General features: G+C 44.0%; 1 protein-coding gene across 2 annotated transcripts in view; it reads left to right on the forward strand.

Moving 5' to 3' along the window:
- LOC102196276 (low-density lipoprotein receptor-related protein 1-like) overlaps positions 1-18,845 on the forward strand; it is a 97,097-nt gene extending 78,252 nt beyond the window's left edge. The window contains exons 42-90 of one of the 2 annotated variants that reach the window (XM_005739581.1): positions 478-667; positions 774-978; positions 1,129-1,321; positions 1,896-2,021; positions 2,621-2,749; positions 2,845-2,964; positions 3,055-3,168; positions 3,267-3,416; positions 3,678-3,800; positions 3,892-4,008; positions 4,869-4,997; positions 5,120-5,242; positions 5,354-5,494; positions 5,906-6,093; positions 6,292-6,475; positions 6,566-6,651; positions 6,744-6,863; positions 7,048-7,235; positions 7,980-8,185; positions 8,270-8,458; positions 8,568-8,716; positions 8,809-8,902; positions 8,998-9,114; positions 9,213-9,332; positions 9,905-10,027; positions 10,432-10,557; positions 10,644-10,760; positions 11,430-11,536; positions 11,626-11,758; positions 11,869-11,991; positions 12,103-12,225; positions 12,420-12,557; positions 12,637-12,774; positions 12,868-12,987; positions 13,269-13,540; positions 13,669-13,850; positions 13,964-14,070; positions 14,184-14,303; positions 14,412-14,588; positions 14,715-14,855; positions 14,963-15,136; positions 15,321-15,482; positions 15,629-15,812; positions 15,906-16,013; positions 16,188-16,258; positions 16,349-16,442; positions 16,597-16,635; positions 17,357-17,501; positions 18,365-18,845. In XM_005739581.1, coding sequence (XP_005739638.1) covers positions 478-667; positions 774-978; positions 1,129-1,321; positions 1,896-2,021; positions 2,621-2,749; positions 2,845-2,964; positions 3,055-3,168; positions 3,267-3,416; positions 3,678-3,800; positions 3,892-4,008; positions 4,869-4,997; positions 5,120-5,242; positions 5,354-5,494; positions 5,906-6,093; positions 6,292-6,475; positions 6,566-6,651; positions 6,744-6,863; positions 7,048-7,235; positions 7,980-8,185; positions 8,270-8,458; positions 8,568-8,716; positions 8,809-8,902; positions 8,998-9,114; positions 9,213-9,332; positions 9,905-10,027; positions 10,432-10,557; positions 10,644-10,760; positions 11,430-11,536; positions 11,626-11,758; positions 11,869-11,991; positions 12,103-12,225; positions 12,420-12,557; positions 12,637-12,774; positions 12,868-12,987; positions 13,269-13,540; positions 13,669-13,850; positions 13,964-14,070; positions 14,184-14,303; positions 14,412-14,588; positions 14,715-14,855; positions 14,963-15,136; positions 15,321-15,482; positions 15,629-15,812; positions 15,906-16,013; positions 16,188-16,258; positions 16,349-16,442; positions 16,597-16,635; positions 17,357-17,501; positions 18,365-18,505 — 6,866 coding nt within the window. In that variant the 3' untranslated portion in view covers positions 18,506-18,845. The remainder of the gene's footprint in view (positions 1-477; positions 668-773; positions 979-1,128; positions 1,322-1,895; positions 2,022-2,620; positions 2,750-2,844; positions 2,965-3,054; positions 3,169-3,266; positions 3,417-3,677; positions 3,801-3,891; positions 4,009-4,868; positions 4,998-5,119; positions 5,243-5,353; positions 5,495-5,905; positions 6,094-6,291; positions 6,476-6,565; positions 6,652-6,743; positions 6,864-7,047; positions 7,236-7,979; positions 8,186-8,269; positions 8,459-8,567; positions 8,717-8,808; positions 8,903-8,997; positions 9,115-9,212; positions 9,333-9,904; positions 10,028-10,431; positions 10,558-10,643; positions 10,761-11,429; positions 11,537-11,625; positions 11,759-11,868; positions 11,992-12,102; positions 12,226-12,419; positions 12,558-12,636; positions 12,775-12,867; positions 12,988-13,268; positions 13,541-13,668; positions 13,851-13,963; positions 14,071-14,183; positions 14,304-14,411; positions 14,589-14,714; positions 14,856-14,962; positions 15,137-15,320; positions 15,483-15,628; positions 15,813-15,905; positions 16,014-16,187; positions 16,259-16,348; positions 16,443-16,596; positions 16,636-17,356; positions 17,502-18,364) is intronic. The other variant, XM_005739583.1, reaches the window with a different exon arrangement.
- The last annotated feature ends 1,460 nt before the right edge of the window (positions 18,846-20,305 follow it).

The raw sequence follows: 20,305 nt of genomic DNA on the forward strand, positions 1-20,305 counted from the left end.
AGAACTTTGTGTTCCTCCATCTCTGCTGACTTTTGGCTGTCCTCTGGCCTCCTTTCAGCCGTGAAGCTCCCAACTTCTTATTAATTTTAAGGCTGGGAAAGCAGAAAAAAATGACCTCTTGCTTCTCATCTCTTGATGAGGCAGTCCAGTGGAAAGTAATATGCTAGCTGGTAACCGTTATTGTGACCTTTATCCTCCACTATTTGCTGGATAAAAGCCTTGAATCACACAGTGTTCTTAGTCATTAATACTAAGCTGTCATGCCCAGAGCCCTGACTCCGGGTTGCCACACAGCAGTCTGCCAGCTCTGAGCTGCTGCCAAACGGTCTACACTTGGCCTTTTAACACAACCCCGTAGCTGACGTGCTTCTTTTTCTTCTCCCTTTTCCTCTTCTATCTACTCCGTCCCCCACCTCTGGTCGTTGCCTTCTCTTACTGTCTGTGTGCTCTTCTCTCGATTCCTTCATGCTTTTTCAGATGTGGGCTCGGTGGAGGGGTTGGCATACCATAGAGCCTGGAATATGTTGTACTGGACGAGCTACACTACCTCGACTATTACCCGCCACACTGTGGACCAGAGCCGCTGGGGTGCCGTTGACCGGCATACAGTGGTCACCATGTCAGGAGACGACCACCCGAGGGCCTTCGTTCTCGACGAGTGTCAGAGGTAAGAACTGATTCAGTTGTTCACATCGCCGATTTGCAGGCCATTCTGCTCACACCAGTTCATTACACCTGTTTGTATCACTGATTATTATGTTGTTTTTCCACAGCCTGATGTTTTGGACCAACTGGAACGAGCAGTCTCCCAGTATCATGCGCGCCACTCTGACTGGCTCCAACGTCCTTGTGATCATTGGCACGGACATCCGAACCCCCAACGGCCTGGCCATAGACCACCGTGCTGAAAAGCTTTATTTTTCCGACGCCACACTGGACAAGATTGAACGCTGCGAGTATGATGGCAGTAGGCGCTACGTGAGTGACAAAAACACTAAAAATATTTCTAATGCTGCATGGCTGAGCAATGTGACTGTTTAAATAGCAACCGTCAGCTTTTTACTCTTTCACTGGTTTGATAGAAAAAGACTGGGGTTCTCATGACTGTGGTTTTGCTTCCCCCTGCAGGTCGTGCTGAAGAATGAACCGGTCCATCCATTTGGCCTGGCGGTGTATGGAGACTACATCTTTTGGACCGACTGGGTGAGGAGGGCTGTGCTCCGGGCTGAGAAATACACCGGGGCAGATATGAAGGTCCTGCGTGCTGATATTCCTCAACAGCCGATGGGTATTGTCGCGGTGGCCAATGACACTAACAGCTGTAAGTCTTTGCACCAAATGAGGAAATTCAATGTAAAATTTGGGGGATTTTTCATCACAGTCCTCTGTCGTAAGACTACGACTGCTGGACTGTTTCATGTAAATGTGTGAAGCAAATCGATCTTACATAAAGCCTGCAAACCAAACATTGGTTGAGTTGAGCCGGTAAAACATTCAACATCTTTTTCACATTTATGATAAGTGGAGGAATCCTGAATTTTTCTCCTATTTTTTTTTTTTATTCCTCTCTGCATTTATCATTGTTCGTATCTTTTTATTTCAATCAAGTCAAGCATTTTTCCACTCTACCGTATCTTTTCCCTCGAGTTCCCTTATTCAGTAAACAGTTTTGCACCAATACCCGCAGCACCGATGCAAGCCGAGAGCCCGCTGTAACAGCCGCAAATCCTATTTAGATAGAGTCACATTGTGCATTCAGCTGAGGCAGAGCCATTGCCGGGTTCACCCAGGTGTTTCTGTCTGCTCGTGATGTGTGTTCGCCTGTGTGTCAGGAGATTGGATGCGAGATCAGAAATTCTCAGGTTTGTGTGCTAACTGTCCTCCTGTTTGCACAGGTGAATTCTCCATGTGTCGTGTTAACAACGGGGGATGTCAGGACCTGTGTTTGCTGACCTCTGAGGGAAGGGTCAACTGCAGCTGTCGGGGCGACAGGAAGCTATTCGAAGACAACACTTGCATAGGTAATTCAAGAATAGGACACGCTTATATGGAGGAAATGTTTATACGCAGGAAACAAAGCGAGGACGATTTCAAAATTCGGACACTTTTTTTTTTTATAGCTCCATAAGTAAACAGAAACACTAAATTAGATCAGTGTGCCTTTAAAACACAACATCCTCGAGATAAATTTGTACACTGATTTTCAAGGTACCTAGCAAACAGGTTGCTCCAATCTTCTTGGAGGACTCATCACGCTTCTTCCGTGGATTTAGGCTGTCTTCATCTAATCTTGATAACTGAAGAGAAGGGGGCTGGTCGGGGACTGTCTTTGGTAGAACTTGTTATTGTTTTTGCTGAAGATGGATATTAAAAACTCTTGGCTGAGTGTTTGAGGCCGCGCACTGCCGAATGAGCTGAGACTGAGCAGCATTACTGTAGATGTGTCCCAGATGGTACTGTTGCGTGGTGATGCTGGTGATGATGAGCAGACATTCTTCTCGGGCAGAACTTGATGTGATAAAGTAACAAGCAAAGACAGATATCGGCTCTGTGCCTGCTCTGATTGTCTTGGGTTAGGCGACTCTTCCTAAGTCCCTATTTCTCTCTTTTTGCCTGTCAGCCCTCAACACGACATGTAACAGCATCGATGAGTTTGAGTGTGGAAATGGAGACTGCGTTAACTACACCCTGACTTGTGATGGCATGGCTCACTGCAAGGACAAGTCTGATGAGAAGCAGTCATACTGCGGTGAGTGGAACCTTTTTTTGCGCGTCAAAACACTATCAGCCGTGTTTTTTTCTTGTTGGATTTTGTAGTTAGAATCCATCCTGTCTGGTTTTCAGCCAACCGCGTCTGCAAGAAGGGCTACAGACGCTGTGTGAATGGCCGCTGTGTGGGTCACAGCTCCTGGTGCAACGGGCAGGATGACTGTGGAGACAGCTCAGATGAGCTCTTCTGTAACAGTGAGTCTGCTTTTCCAATTAATCAAACATTTTTGCATTCGCATTTCTTAAAATATTGCTCTCACTAACCGCCGCCTCTCCTCTCGCCAGCCACGCTGTGCTCAGCCGATCAGTTCCAATGCAAAGACGGAAGCTGCATCTCCAACTCCAGCAAGTGCAACCAGAAAGTGGACTGCGAGGACGCTAGTGATGAGATGAACTGCAGTAAGTTAAGATGATCGGATTTGTTCTTAAAAATTCAATGTTGACATTTTTGCTACTCTGAGGCGGTGGTAAAATGTTTTGCTTCTCTCTTTGTTAAGCCGCCACAGACTGTTCCAGTTATTTCCATCTGGGAGTGAAGGGAGTGACATTTCAGAAGTGCGAGTTCACCACACTCTGCTATGCACCTTCTTGGCAGTGTGACGGTGCCAACGACTGTGGAGACTTCTCAGATGAAAGAAATTGCCCTGGTATTTTAATTACATCTGACAGCTAAATCTACTTGGATTGAGTTTTTTTGTTTGTTGTTAGAGTAGAAAGAACTATTTGGATTATGCCACAGGGAACAGGGAAAAACGATGAATGTTTTCATCCATTAAATTGTGTTTTGGGAGGTAATTCTCCTTGAAAAACACAGCAAAGTAAATGTAATTTGTTTTTCCTCTCTTCATGCTGGATTAACTCTTTGATGTTTCCTTTTCAAACTAACCTCTTTTCTGCTGCTCTGCCAGGGAGCGGGAAAACAAAGTGTCCGACGCCCTTCTTCGCCTGCCCCAGCGGACGTTGCATCCCTATGAGCTGGACCTGTGATAAGGAGAACGACTGTGAGAACGGTGCGGACGAGGCTCATTGTGGTAAGTTCGTATACGCTGTACAGGACAACAGACCGTTGCTTTGTTTCAATGTCTTTGCTTTGCACTTTACGCGTTCTCACTTCTCCTTTAGACAAGTTCTGCTCAGCCACCCAGTTTGAGTGTGGGAACCACCGCTGCATTCCTAACCGCTGGGTTTGTGATGGAGCGGATGACTGCGGGGACAGCAGTGACGAGGACAGCAAGTGCAGTAAGTGCTGAAGGCATATTTAGACATGTACAAATACTGAACTCCTAAAGTTGAGTGAATATTGCAACAGTTTTTAACCTGCAGCACTGATTAAATGTATGAGTCACCCCTAATTTCTGTATACTGTGAACTTTCATAGTCAGTAAGATTTTCTTGCAATTTTAGTGTTCTTGATCAACAGATCTCCAGGCTTTCAGTTATTTTCAGTTGAGTACCTGAACATTTTCTGAGAATTTCTTTTTGTTTGTTAAGCCACATGACTCATGCGTCAAAGTTAAGCATAAAAAGGCACCTAACTCAAGGTATGGATCAGTCTACACATAACAAACAACTTAGCAAAGAACCAATAAGTTGTATCCAAGGAAACTGGAAAAGCAGAGTACAAATGCAGAAGAGGCATTGAGTATCTACAGCAGATGAACAATATCTGAAATCCATGTCCTTAAGAAATAAGAAGAAATCCAGACATAGGAGCTGAGATAGAAAAACACACAATACAGTAGAACACTGTTAGTCATGGATTGGCATCTCCAAAGCTCGGACCTCAAAATGATTTAAACAGTGTGCGACAATCTTTACAGAGAAAGCAACAAAAAGCAGCCATCATCCAAAGAAGAGCTTTGAATGTCCTTCGAGAAACCTGGAGAACTGAATTGTACCACATGTTTGCATGTGCTTTGCTGCACCTACCTCATATTTTCTTAGCAAAATATAAGGAAATGATGGGTGGTCTTCTGCACACTAAACAATTTTTGTTTAATAAGTTAGGCTGTGTACAAAAAATGTGATTTTTTTTAAATTTTTTTTTATTAAAATAACCATTAATAGGCATTCCAATCAGTCACCTCTTTCTATTACAGAGACTAAAACCTGCAGTCCAGAGACGTTCCAATGCCCCGAATCACACAGGTGTATTCCTAAACGCTGGATGTGTGACGGAGATAAAGACTGTCCTGATGGAGCTGACGAGAGCATGAAAGCTGGCTGCTGTGAGTGCAAGCTGAGGGCTGAGTTTGATCAAGATAAATAGATTTTAATAACTCTCATAGACTAAGGAATATCTGTCAGTTTTAATGATCTCACTTGTGCGCCAATTATTTCTGCGCCTCAGACTTCAACAACACATGCAGCAGCAATGAGTTCATGTGCCAGAACCGACAGTGTATACCCAAGCACTTTGTGTGTGACCATGACAACGACTGCAGCGACGGCTCAGACGAGTCCCAGGAGTGCGGTGAGTGGAGCCGTGACCTGTGATTTGAAACACTCTCCCTCCTCCTGAGTGTGTGGTTTGTTTGGTTTTTTTTTTTTTTTTTTAAGTAGCATGTACCGTTTGTCGCTACAGAGTATCCGACGTGTGGACCGAACGAGTTCCGCTGTGCGAACGGACGCTGTCTCATTAAAAATTCATGGGAGTGTGATGGAGACTTCGACTGTCATGACCACTCAGATGAAGCTCCAAAAAATCCCCGGTGCACTGGCCCAGGTTAGACACACAGAGTCTCTCCAGGAGTACTTTATTTATTCAGTTCATGTATTCAGTATATTTATTGAATTAGTGTGATTGCAGGACATGTAAAATTCATTTTTAACCACTGAACTTGCAAAAAAAACTCCAAAATAAAAATAAAGGGACAATAATATTATAGCATATATAAAGGAGGTTCCAGGAAAGAAAGGGAACAACGAGAAGTCACAGTCTTTATATTATAATTAAATACTGTATGCTAACAAGCCTAAAAGAGAATAAGACTCCACTATCTTTATCTTTTTGGCAATTGTAATCCGCTCTCAGCGTTTGCGACTGAAATTAATCCTGAGGCTTTTATATCAGCTACGCCGGCTGACATTTTCTCTTCATTTGTTTCTCATTTCATTGCTTCACTTTGCGGAACAGAGAAGAAGTGCAACGACACCGCGTACATCTGCAATAATGGAAACTGCGTGAACGAGACGTTGCTCTGCGACCATAAAGACGACTGTGGCGACGGCTCTGATGAGCTCAACTGCTTCATTAACGAGTGCCTGAACAGCAAACTGAGTGGCTGCTCCCAGCTCTGTGAAGACCTGAAAATAGGGTTTAAGGTAAGTGAACAGCATGAAATTAGGACTTGAGTTCTTAACCTGTTAGCAGTCGGACGTACCGCCCACGGTACATTGGATGGTTTAGGGGACTAATTGTAAATTTGTAGGACTGCTAAGGGGTTTTAAGTAATGGATGTGTAAAAAAAAAAAATTGCACGGACTGCTGCTTTACTTGCTCTGTGCTTTGCTCCCCCACAGTGCAGATGCCATCCCGGCTTTCATCTGAAAGATGACAGGAAGACTTGTATTGACATAGATGAATGCACGACCACTTACCCGTGCACGCAGCGGTGCATCAACACGCACGGCAGCTTCCACTGTCTGTGTGTGGAGGGTTTCCAGCTTAGCCCCGAGAACCCCACAATATGCAAATCCACTTCTGGTAAGAAATGTGACAGATTATTAGCATTCAGGGATGTGTTTAAGGGAAAGCCTCTCATAATTTGTCATATCCTCTCTTCACTCCTTGCAGATGAAGAACCCTTCCTCATCTTTGCCAACCGCTATTACCTGAGAAAGCTCAACTTGGACGGCTCTAACTACACCTTAATCAAACAGGTGAGCCCTGCAGGTTCAGTCCTGCTGATGTGATTGGAAAGTGCTGGAGTTTATCTACACAACAGACTAATGCAGTTCCCATGCCTTGACAGGGCTTGAACAATGCTGTCGCTCTAGACTTCGACTATCGCCAGCAGATGATTTATTGGACAGATGTGACCACCCAGGGCAGCATGATTCGACGCATGCACATCAATGGCAGCAATGTTCAGGTCAGCATAGAAGCGTCTTGGCAGAGGAAGAGAAATAAAATGTGCTGCTAATAAATGCTAGAAATGTAAACTATATTCAAAATGATGAATGTGTTCGTGTGTGTGTGTGTACATTGGATGTGCAGTGAAAGCCAAAGACACGCATTCATTTTCAGAAAATAAAAACTGCCTGCTCATTTGTCAGGTTCTTCACCGCACATCACTCAGCAACCCAGACGGCCTGGCAGTCGACTGGGTGGGAGGAAACCTGTACTGGTGTGATAAAGGACGGGATACTATTGAGGTGTCGAAGCTGAATGGAGCTTATCGAACAGTTCTGGTCAACAACGGCTTGAGGGAGCCTCGCGCTCTGGCTGTGGATGTACGCTACGGGTAAGAGTGACACTGCAAAATGTTCCTAAAGTGCTAACAGAGAAGGTTTTTTTTTTCTTTTTCTTTTTGGAAGAAGAATTTGTAGGTTTCTGTTTGAAGTGAAGGGCTCACTTTACCAATATCTGTTGTAGTCAGTAACCTACATCTGTAGGTTACATGAGGTGAAATGAACATGAGACTCTAAATCAGTTTTTCTCAAACAGGGTAATAATACCTCTTGTGGTGCTTTGGAGAACTGCAGGCAAAATAAGATTTATTTTCAAAAATGTTTTGTACAATTCCTACAATTAGTAACATTTAAAAAAATGTAAGCTTGATAAAGCTCGCTTACTAGATTCATGTGTGTTCCATCCTGATCTTGTTTGATGAAACTCCTGTAGAGCACTTTGTCACTGGTCTCTTGCCTTAAAAAGCACAATTTTAATACATTTCTCATTCTTACTCTCTAGTAAGATAGTCTTCCTGTTTTCAGTGAAAATTTGTATCTAGTTTAACCGGTCAGCTGCTGTAAAAGCTCACAGAAATGTTTTCCATCTTTTTAGTTGTGAATTTTAATCCATAGAAATGAAGTATTTTTCAGTGTCTTCAGACATTAACCATTTTTGATGGTCAGCGCATAATTGTCAGACAAAATATCAAAGGTTGACAAAATAAGAAGGTTGAATGTCTAGGACATCTTGAACCTTGTAAATGTTAAATTCAGATTTGCTATTAATCAGTAAACCTTATAAATATCCTTCACAGGTACCTGTACTGGTCTGACTGGGGTGACAACCCCCACATAGGGAGGATTGGGATGGATGGCACCAACAGGAGCGTCATTGTGGAGGATAAGATCACCTGGCCCAATGGTCTAACTCTGGACTTTATTAATGACCGCATTTACTGGGCTGACGCTCGGGAGGACTACATTGCGTTTGCTAGCCTGGATGGAACAAGCAGACATATAGGTAACATACACATAAACGCACAAGAGCAACGTCAGGTGTTGATTTTGTGGCTAAATTCTCCGTCTTTATGCTTGCACGTTGTAGTTCTGGCCCAGGATATTCCCCACATCTTTGCCATGACTTTATTTGAGGAGTACATCTACTGGACAGACTGGGAAACAAAGTCCATCAACAGAGCTCACAAGACTCTGGGGACCAACAAGACCATGCTGATCAGCACCTTACACAGACCCATGGACATCCACATTTACCACCCATATCGCCAACCTGATGGTAGGACAAAGATACCCGTCATTAACAACCACATGTTAATCTTCATCTGTGCTCTGGTTCTGTCTGATTTGCTCTGTGTTCTCCTTGTTAACATGTCTCTCCTCTTCAGTGGAAGGCCACCCGTGCCAGACAAACAATGGAGGCTGCAGTAACCTGTGCTTGCTCTCTCCTGGAGGCGGTTACAAGTGCGCTTGCCCCACCAACTTTTACCTAGCAGCCGATGGCAAACACTGCTTGTCCAACTGCACCGCCAGTCAGGTAAAAGCATATCTGCCTGTATTAAAACACGATGACACATCACAATACCAGATATTTTAAAAAAATCATCTGTTTTTCTTCTTTTCCTTCAGTTTGTTTGTAAAAACGACAAATGCATCCCATTCTGGTGGAAGTGTGACACTGAAGATGACTGTGGTGACCACTCAGATGAGCCCGCAGACTGTCGTGAGTGATCCGACGTAGCAGTCGTGACACATTACTGTTGTAGGCTGACGTTTTGATTATGCTGGTTAATAATGCGCCACGTATTCTCCCTGTAGCTGAGTTTAGGTGCAGACCAGGCCAGTTCCAGTGTGGTACGGGCATCTGTACTAACCCGGCCTACATCTGTGACGGAGACAATGACTGCCAGGATAACTCTGATGAAGCCAACTGCGGTACAAACACCTACACATATCTAGAGAGTCTAAATTAGAACTGACAGTCTTTATCCCATGTAATCACTATTTATTGTATTTGTTTGGGGGTTTTTCAGACATCCACGTGTGCCTGCCAAGTCAGTTTAAATGTTCCCACCCCAGTCGATGTATCCCTGGCATCTTCCGCTGCAATGGGCAGGACAACTGTGGAGACGGAGAGGATGAGAAAGACTGCCGTAAGTCATTAGTTCCTCTGCTATTTTCTTAGTGTCTCCCTTTCCTGTTCACTACGGTGTGACTGCCTTTTTATCTTAAACACTTTGGTTCGGAGCAAGCTGTCTCCGTCACTTGTAGCAAATTTGTCCCCAGAGGATGAACCAATCTGATTGCAGAGAGGCCATAACCGTCCTTCTTTTGCCTCACTTAGGCCACTATACTATTAAGCAGATGGGAAATTGCTAAACGCTGTGTCCCTCCCCGGAGGATCTCTGTCCTTTTTGACCTTTCCTTTAGCAACGAAGCCCTTGGGCCAAATTATGTTGCATAATGTAATTGGGATGGCATTTGCTAAGGACATTTCATTTTCCCTAGAGAGAGATTACATGAACTGTTCAGTTGTAGTATCCAGAGGTCAAAATGAGCATTTTAGCACCTTTATAGCAGGATCTCCGTGTTTGCAGTTTGAAGGAGCCGGTAGCAGAACCCAAACACTGCAGCTTTTTAACATGTGAATTCTTCAAATGGAGAGCAGCTTGTCTTTATGTAGTGTGATGAAGTAAATGGGCCCATCTGTTTGCCTCATATGCAGCGGAGGTAACGTGCGCCCCCAACCAGTTCCAGTGTACCATCACAAAGCGCTGCATCCCACGGGTGTGGGTGTGTGACAGGGACAACGACTGCGTGGATGGATCTGATGAGCCTGCCAACTGCAGTAAGACATCTTTCTTTTTATTACAACACCAAAACAATTGCTCTGCTTATGAAGAGCGTCTCCTCCGCATCGAAATGAAATGGCTCAGTAATAGAATCTGACCAATTATACTAATGAGACGCTGTGAATGTCAGCACCAGAGGAAATCTGGATGTGGAGAATATTGCGCTGGAGTTTAAAAGAGAAATTTAAAACTACGGAGTGAAACAGAGCTGCATCTAGACTTTTATCATGTCGTCGTTCACCCTTTTATTGTCGAGTTTGAAGCTGATTAAAACCCAGGCAATTCTTTTTACAGCATCAGTAAAGGAGGCGTGACCTGTTTATCCGTTAGGAGGGAGTAAGCCTGTAAAGTCCCATATCTACTTTTGAGGGTCTAATCCAGTCAGTCTCCTCTGTTGCAGCTCAGATGACATGCGGTGTGGATGAGTTCCGCTGCAAGGACTCGGGCCGCTGCATCCCGGCACGATGGAAGTGTGACGGAGAGGATGACTGCGGGGACGCGTCGGATGAACCCAAGGAGGAGTGTGGTAAGGAAAGAGTTTTGGAAGGTGAATAAAGATAAAAGATGCTGGCGATGAGGGGAAACTTGTGCTAAATATGTATTTTTGTACAGATGAGCGGACGTGTGAGCCTTACCAGTTTCGCTGTAAAAACAACCGCTGCGTGCCTGGCCGCTGGCAATGCGACTACGACAATGATTGCGGTGATAACTCAGACGAAGACAAGTGTGGTAGGTCACCCCAGCTTTTCTTACTTTTGGATGGGACGGCGCCCACTAACACTCTCACCCACCCTCGACGCACAGTGATTTGTAATATAATTGTTAAGTAATCTGTTCCATTAGAGTGGGTTTTAGTGGTGAGCAGGGTTTCGCTTGTCACTCGGCGTTTGTGTCTTATATTTATACACGCATGGTTGAGATTTAATTTGTTTTTAAGTTCGATGGCTTTACGGCCATTTGCACATCTCACGTTCACATCATCTCATGTCTGTTTTGCATTTCACACTGGCCAGTTGCTGTGAGCCAGAGGTAGGTGTTATCACCAGTTACCCAGCCCTTTGTGTGCCCCCGGCTTTTCTTTTAGTCCTGCCAGTATTTTTTTTTCCATTTTATTTGTTTATTTTTAAATCCCCGTAGCTCTTTTAGCTCCCGTGTTACACATGCCCGATTCTGTACCCACCGATCCAACCCTGTGATATGAACTATCTGACTTATTTTATCCACGTACGTCCGGCTCTCAACAGAGCTTCTTGTGTTGTTTTTTTTTCAGTCTGCTCTATTCCCGCCTTTTCTCTTCTATTTTCCTTTCCTTACACCTCTCCTTGCTCCTTGCTTTGACTCTCCTTGCTCCTTAATCATGCTCACACCCATTCTGAGCGCTTGTCCCTGTGTCCTCAGTGCCTCGCCAGTGCTCCGAGAGCGAGTTTTCCTGCACAAACGGGCGTTGCATTGCAGGGCGCTGGAAGTGTGACGGGGACCACGACTGCGCTGATGGCTCAGATGAGGTATCGCTCACATTTTAACTTCTGATGGAACTTTTTGGTTTAAAATCTGACGTGCTATAATGAAAGCAATTCATTTTTTTTCTTTTCAGAATGGCTGTGATGTGAAATGTGACCGAGATCAGTTCCAATGTAAAAACGGCCACTGCATTCCCCTCCGCTGGCGCTGTGATGAAGATCCCGATTGCATGGATGGCAGTGACGAAGAGAGCTGCGACAGCGGCGGTAAGAAGCATGCGTCATCGTACCACCACTGGCTATTTCTAACAAAGCTAATTCTTAAAATATCAGCATCTAAGACCGATGATGACTGAGCGCTCGCCGCTTTGTTTCAGCTGGTAGACACTGCCCCCAGGATGAGTTCCAGTGCAACAACACCCTTTGTAAACCACTGGGCTGGATGTGTGATGGTGAGGATGACTGTGGAGACAACTCTGATGAGAACCCAGAACAGTGTGGTGAGAACCAGTGCATTCCTCACATTGCTAGAATTACAGGAGACCATTTGATAGCCTGCTCTTATAGAGGTTTTCCTGTTCCTTAATGCTTTTTCTCCTTTGGTCCTTCAGTTAAATTCCAGTGTCCACCCACAAGACAGTTCCGGTGCCATAACGACCGTGTCTGTCTACCTGTATCAAAACGGTGCGATGGTGTGAACAACTGTGGGGACAACAGTGACGAACTCAACTGCTGTAAGTGTGCTTTTTTGAAAATGAGTATTTATTATTGGATTGATAAGGAGGGCAGGGTTTTAGTAACATACTGTAACGTCAGATAAAAGCTGCGTATTGTTTTGCAATTGGATGTAAGACTTTTGTTATGGTTAATTTTTCATATGTAACATGTTAAAAATAACTTCTCTGTGACCCTTGTTCTCTTCCAAAAGGGAGTACCTCCAAACCAGCGTGCCAAAAGGACGAGTTCGGGTGCTCGAACGGCCGTTGCATCAGCTCAGTTCTGCGCTGCAACTACTTCAACGACTGTGAGGACTATGGCTCTGATGAAGTCAACTGCAGTAAGAAAGGTATGTTGGGCCACAGTGAATTTGTCACATTGGCAGTGTTCACCCTCTGACCGCCTGCTGCCCGTTTCCTTGCCCGCAGACACAGTGCTGAATGACTGTCACAGTAATAGGACGGTGTGTGGAGACGGAGATGAAGCTCACTGCGTGGTCAACGGCACCGACTCTTTCTGCTCCTGCAAACCTGGCTTCACATCCAGTGGACGTAACAGATGTCAAGGTACCCTGGCTTCATTTTTCATGTGTCTTTTTACAACTCTAAGGCGTTTTGTATTTGCGTTGTGTGTCATGTGGTTTTTGGGGTGTTTCACAGATAAGAACGAGTGCAAGGAGTTCGGAGTGTGTTCCCACATCTGCAACAACACTAAGGGTTCCTACAAGTGCAGCTGCCACAAGTACTTCAGCAGAATCAATGACACATGCAAAGCTGATAGTAAGTACTTCTAACCTAATCCAGCAATGTTTTGAGTTCGTTTGTTGTTTTGGTTAACAAGCAAAAGGTTGCTGGTTCGATTCCAGCCAGAGACACAAATCCCATTTGGGGTTGCATCAGGAAATGTAAAACTGCCACATCAAATATGCAGAGTTACTTGCTGTGGCGACCCCTTGTGGCAAGGGAGAAGCAGAAAGTAGCTTCTATTTATACACTGTACATTCTTTGTGTTTATTTCAATGCCTTCCTATACCAGAACTCACTTTGCTCTTCATCCCCAGCTCAGAGACAAGTCCTCTACATCGCTGATGACAATGAAATCCGCAGCCTGGACCCTTCCATGCCAAACTGGCACTATGAGCAGATCTTCCAGGGTGATGCCAACGTGCGCATTGATGCCATGGACCTGCACGTGAAGACGAATCGCATTTACTGGACCAACTGGCACACGGGACGCATTTCTTCCTACGATTTGCCTTCTTCCTCCTCGTCCCCCAACAGCAACAACAACCGCGACCGACGCCAGAGTGACTCCAGGATCACCAGCCTTGAGGTAACTTTGTGTTTCTTGTGTGTTCTTGCTGCGTGCTTACAGAAATCTGATCTACCATAAACAAAGAAAGAATATTTGTCCAGTTTTATAGATTCTTGTTGCAGTTTCAATTTCTTGTTTGTTTTCAGATTCCTGATCTGAAAATGCCCCGGGGCATCGCTGTGGACTGGGTGGCAGGGAACTTGTACTGGACTGACTCTGGTAGAGATGTGATCGAGGTGGCCCAGATAAGTGGAGGACGCCACCGCAAAACCCTGATCTCAGGCATGATTGATGAGCCTCATGCAATTGTAGTTGACCCCCAGAGAGGGTAAGTGGTTTGTGGGAGGCGTAATATGCAGTCATATCGGAGAAAGGAGTTTGAAGAATGCACACTGTGTTTTAATTGTGTTGACATCAGAGAAATTACTTTTCATTCATTAGGAAAATGTACTGGGCCGACTGGGGCAACCACCCCAAGATTGAAACAGCTGCTATGGATGGAACCATGAGAGAGACTCTGGTTGAAGAAAACATTCAATGGCCAACCGGTAAACCACACAGCTATACAAAAGCAACACTTTCTTTTCATCTTGCCTGCAGTTAGTATAAAGTTTGAGTATTTCGTCTTTTAAACTTTCTCTAATTTACTGTGTGTGCATAGGCCTGGCGGTGGACTACTTTAACGAGCGTCTGTACTGGGCTGACGCTAAACTCTCAGTGATTTGCAGCGTGAAGCTGAACGGCAGTGACGCCATCGTGGCTGTAAACAGCATTAAAAACAGTTGCGTGGCATCTATTTGCATTCTACAGCTCTTCTTGTAATCACTTCTGATCGATCCGTCTTTATTAGTCAGGAATCCGTTCCAATTACACCTTTGTTTCCACTCAGAGCTCCATCAGCCCTTCAGCATCGATGTGTTTGAGGACTACATCTATGGCGTCACCTACATCAACAATTACGTCTTCCGGGTGAACAAATTTGGCAAAGGCCCCATCGAGAACCTGACAACCGGAATAAATCACGCCACAGATATCGCCCTGTATCACCGTTACAAACAACCTGAAAGTGAGTGTGAGGAAAAAAGAAAAGAGCAAAAGTTCAAACAGCAGCAGCAGTGTTTAATCAGTTAGTGCACTGAAGCAGCTGTCGCCCCCATTTTTAATTCTTGTTCTCACGCTCTCTTTCTATCAGTGACTAATCCCTGCGACAGGAAGAAATGCGAGTGGCTGTGCCTGCTAAGCCCCAGCGGACCTGTGTGCACTTGTCCCAACGGACGTACGCTGGACAACGGCACATGTGTAGAGCTTCCTACTCCCACGCTGTCTCCTATCTGTGAGTCCACAGACAGAAAGTACACACTCGCACACACAGAATGTACGCAGGCACTGCCTTGTATATGTATGTATATGCATGCTACTGAAGGATTTTGTCGCCTACAGCTCCTCCTAGCGGTCCCTGCTTAATCCAGTGTATGAACGGCGGCAGCTGTTTCCTAAATGCCCACAAGCAGCCCAAGTGCCGCTGCCAGCCTAATTATGGAGGAGATCGATGCGAGATTGACCAATGCAGGGACTACTGCAAGAATGGAGGCACATGCACACCTTCCCCTACAGGTTAGATATGAAAACGTAGCTTACTTTGCTATATTTATAATATATTGCAGTTAACAGCTGGGTTAAAATATTGCTTTATAGGCTACCTTCATGGTTCTGTTGGCCCAGTAAAATATTGCACACTTTTCTCCATTCCCCACCCATCCTTCCCTTCATTTCTCTTCATGTATCTGTCCTCCCACAGGCTCTCCTACCTGTCGTTGCCTGACAGGCTTTACAGGACCAAATTGTAACCTGCACACTTGTGAGAATTACTGCCGGAATAAAGGCAATTGTACGGTCAGCGCTGGAAACCAGCCAACTTGTAACTGCCCCTCTGGCTTCCTTGGCGACCAGTGCCAGTACAGTGAGTGTTTGCGTTGTCTGTGTGACGCGACAAGTTTCAAACTGTTAAAATTGAAATAAAGAAAAAGAACAGTTGAAATGAGCCTTTATGATGTGGCCAGGAATTAATGCACCTACGTGCTTATTTGTGTGCGCCCGTGTGTGCAGGAACCTGCGAAGCCCATTGTCTGAACGCAGGAACGTGTCTGGAGAGCGAAAGCGGCACCAAACTGTGCCGCTGCCAGCCCCAGTACACCGGTAGCACATGTGAGATTGACAGGTGTCACTACTGTCGGGATGGCGAGTGCATCCGCAGCAATACTTTGACATCGGTGGTGAACTTCACCTGTCGGTAAGAGCACTTATAATTTGCCTCAGATTAACGGAAAAGAAACATAAATGTGTGAAGCTGTCACATTTTGCTCAATTTCTTTTTTTTCTATAGCTGCACAGATGGCCGAGTCCAGCCCAGCTGTTACACGTGCGATACGAACGAGTACTGTGCAAATGGCCAGTGCTCTATAGACTCCAATACTCGCCTTCCAAAGTGCATGTGAGGAGTGCATTCATTCATATTTGTTGTCTATCAGTCTTGGTTAAATCCTTTGCATTGTTTCATAGTGTGCATGAATATTTCTGTTTGCATATATCTCTGTCATTATAATACTGCATAGATTACATATTTTTTATTGTGTCATCTTGTATTGGTGTCTGTGTTCGTGTGTAGATGTTCACCTGGCTGGGAAGGGCATCGCTGTGAGTCTGTGGCCAGTAGTGATGCTTCAGGTTCAGGCGGACGTGAGTCAGCTCTTCCACTGTGACGTTGATAACAGAGGTTTCTTGAGTTTTGTTTGATGAGGCTGTTTGTTTTTAATTCTTTGTGTCCAGGCACAGTCTCCATACTGATTGCAGTGCTGATGCTGTTGCTGCTGATCCTCCTGGCTGCAGGAGCGTTGTTCTGGTACAGGAGAAGGATGAGAGGGTGAGTAACACGACATTCAAAACTTTGATTTACTTTGACCTCTTCTTTTTGTTTTTTTGTTTCCTTTTTTCTTCCCCCTTTTCTTCCCCCTTTCCGTTCTTCGATCTGCACTTTTACCCTCCTCCTCTGTAATGACATCTCTTCTGCTCCTCAGGTCTAGCCGGCCCGGAAAAACCGGCTCCAGACGCTTGCGGTAACGGCTGCCAGGGTTACACTTTTCTCTCCATGCCCTCTTTCAGTTCTTCATTCTGAGGCTCTCTCTTTCCCTGCCTCTCCCTTAACCATGAGTTCCTGTGCTGTGTTTGGTCCTTAGTGTTGTGCCATTTTTTTCTGATGGTCATTGAGGCTGTAGGTCATCCCGCTCCTACAGTGTCCGTCCTGTGTAGTTATTCTCTTTCAAAGCAGGGCTCCAGGGCAGATCTATTGAAAAGATTAAATGAATAGATCTGTCTGTGTGTTAGCCAGTGCTGTAGGTCTTTCATATTGTTGTCCATCATATTGTGCCATAATGTACTGTGTTGTGGTTTGAGCTGTGGTAGTGTCTCTTATAGCGAGACATGGAGAGTCCAGTAGCATTGTTCCAAGCTCTGACTGGAAAATGCAACTTCCCAAAATCCAGCATTTACTTAGCCATGGATACTTCATTCGTATTTTAGAGGAATGATTGTGGATTTATTGGGGGTCTGGGAAGATATCCAGGTCCAGTATGTCTGGATCTGACATTACCTCCTGTACATGAATGCTGGGTTTGTGTTGGTCCTTGTGCTGTGGCTTAGCCTGGATGGTGATGAGAGTCATGCAATGCCTCTCCCCTCCCGTCGTAATGTGGCTGTGTCCCTGCTTGCACTCTTCAGGCAGCTCTACTCTTGAACAAAAGATGAAATTATGACTGCTCTCCTTGTCATTTTGTATAGGGCCAAGGGCTTCCAGCACCAAAGGATGACCAATGGGGCAATGAATGTTGAGATTGGAAACCCTGCTTACAAGATCTATGAGGGCGAACCTGATGACGATGCTGGGGAGCTGCTAGATGCAGACTTCACTCTGGACCCAGACAAGGTAGAGAAAAATATAGACGTGTGCAAAACTTCAGTCACTCTTCATTTCTTTATAGTGTTCTTGCAAGTTGCCAGACTATTATAATGCAGTTTTTATTTTAAAAAAAATGTCCTGAGTAATAGGTTAATAGTTAGTATTTTCAGTCCAGTCCTTGTACCTGACTATTTTCAGAGGGATGCTTTCTTGTTTGTTAAGCCACTTAACACCAACCTATTAATCATTGAAGGGTTTAAAAAAGGTGCGTAACTCAAGTGATGAAGCAGTTTTCTGTTTACACATAACAAGCAACTTAGCAAAGAAGCAGTTTTATCTTTAACCACTTTGTTATTTGCAGACTGTCACAAACATCATCATCAGACAGCACAGACAAGCTTAAAATAGTATTGTTGCACCAACAAGGCGATTCCCAAAAAAGCTATTAGCCCCAAAAATTGGCATCTCTCAGCATGGTGTGCAGTGTGTCCTTAAAAACACTTGATGAACAGCAGGTCATGTAATTAAGAAACAAGAAAGGTTCAGCAAAGACCTGACACAGGACCTGAGAGATGCAGGTGAAGCGATTAATCCAAATTTTCAGTTTTTTGATTCAAATTGTCATCAGTGTGTATGGAAGCGAGCTTTGAATGTCCTACAAGAAGAAGAAGCTTGCCTAAGAGAGTTCTTGGTATGTTGAAGAATAAAGCTGGTTATACTGCATTTCCATGTATGTTTGCACAATAAATCCAGCATCTATTCCACATTTATCTTGCAAAATATAAAAAAAAATTGGAATGACTGAAGACTTTTGCACAGCACTGTATATTCGTGATGCTAAACTTCAGTGTTTTAAACATGATGTGATGGATCATTTTTCTTCCTTCCAGCCCACTAACTTCACCAACCCAGTTTATGCCACTCTGTATATGGGAGCTCACAACAGCCGCAACTCTCTGGCCAGCACAGATGAGAAGAAGGAGTTGCTATCCCGTGGAGATGAGGAGCCCCTTGTGGACCCACTGGCGTAGACCTTGGTGCCGGATCACGCTATTCCAAACACCCCCCCCATTCTTGCCTTTTAAAGAAAAATTGAACAAAAAAAAAATCAATAAAAAGTGTGAGAGAAAATTGATAAACCATGTGAACACTGTATAAAATGTACAAAAATGAAGGACTACTTTTGTATGTGATTGCAGTATTATATTTTGTTCTTTTGAGATTCCTCTGGTCAAAAACAAATAACATTTTCTATGAGAGATTTTTAATTTCCACTTCGTCCCTTACCCTTTACCTAAATAGCCACTACCTCTGTGCAAAATGAAATGGAAACATGGAAATCATAAGAAAAAAAAAAAAAAGAAATGCTATCATTGGAGCAATTTTAATTTTTTATTTTTGTATGAATTGTATAGAAAAGACAAAAACATTGTTCCATTTCACCAGTGCCAACTGTCTGTTGTTTGTGTCGACTTTGAGCGGGAAAAGGCAAAAACTCAAAGTTTTTGAAATCGGTACATTTGTCATCTTGTCGAGCTTCTTGGCAAGAATGTGTGAGACAGATTTGTGATAGCACCGTTTGTGTATAGCACATGTAAAATGTCAATACCAGATGGCAACTACAGTATTTCCACGTATTTTTCTTTCTTTCTCAGAGAACAATGTTCATAAAATGATTGTGTGGTCTTCCTTGCACAGAATATCACATTTTACGGTATAGTGTATACTGTAGGCTTTATACCTTAAGATGTAAAGAAAATGTTTGTTTTTATCACTTTGTGTAACAGCTGGAGCTGATGTGTTGCTGTGGAGAAAGGATAAAGAGGCTTGTTGGTGCGTGATTGTGCAGTTATATGAAGAACGTGGAAGGTGGTTATGGATTAAACATTCCAGGCAGAGTGATGGATGGAGATTACGGATGTAAAGCAATAGATGGGGTGATACTTTAATGGGTGGGTAGCTGGCTGTGTGTACATGCCCAGAAAACAGCTGGCTAACAATGGCGGGGGCTTTTTTGATAGAAGACTTATAGATAGTGTCATCTTTGCACTATTTAGCGTCTGTTTTCTGGTCTTCCTGTAGAGGCTGCAATTATGGTCAAATGTAAGGAAGGAAAGATTTCTTTTCTATGTGTGTTCTGCTTCTCCAGCCCTGGTTTTTGTTCTGTAAAGACCAGGTAGCATCCATCTGGCTTTGTGAGTAAATTTGCCTTCAGAGGATCAAAGTCTGTATGTTCACAGTTGTGTAATGACTCTGTCTTAAGTGCATTATTTTCATTTGATCCTTAGCGTTTCTGTTTTCTTTCTTGAACCCTTCCCCATCTCTTCTCTGTGCCCTGTTGCTGCTAATGCTACCATTCTGGTTGCTCTGACACGTCCTTACGCTCAGCCTCTGTCCCAAAATGCTGCTTCTGTCAGAAATGTGTCAGCCATATCTTAATGCATGTGAAAAGTAACACAAGTCTTCAGTGTAACTACAATAACAAGTTTTTATTTTGCTTACCTGTCAAGCCAGTGTTATTTTATGCCGTCGTGTATGTTTTGTCTTTAATTGAGAGAGAAGTACAATCATTTTACCGAAAGGACATTTTTGCTAAATCATATGTGCATTTCCAGACTTTTGTTTTGATTAGTCCTTGGTTTTTTAAAATGAAAAATGACACATAGCTTTTATAGTACACAATGCATGGAGGCGCAGACTTTCTTCTGAAAAGAGAATAATGTTTAATTTTTGCTGGAGTACTTTACAAACTAAATAACAGATATTGTTATAAATAAAATTTTAAAAATTGTACAGAAAACAAGCCACAGTGTTCTGTGTTTTGTTCACAA

This window comes from Pundamilia nyererei, unplaced genomic scaffold, assembly GCF_000239375.1.
Source record: "Pundamilia nyererei isolate P.nyererei 1_Seehausen unplaced genomic scaffold, PunNye1.0 scaffold00092, whole genome shotgun sequence".
In the NCBI taxonomy this organism is placed as follows: Eukaryota; Metazoa; Chordata; class Actinopteri; order Cichliformes; family Cichlidae; genus Pundamilia; species Pundamilia nyererei.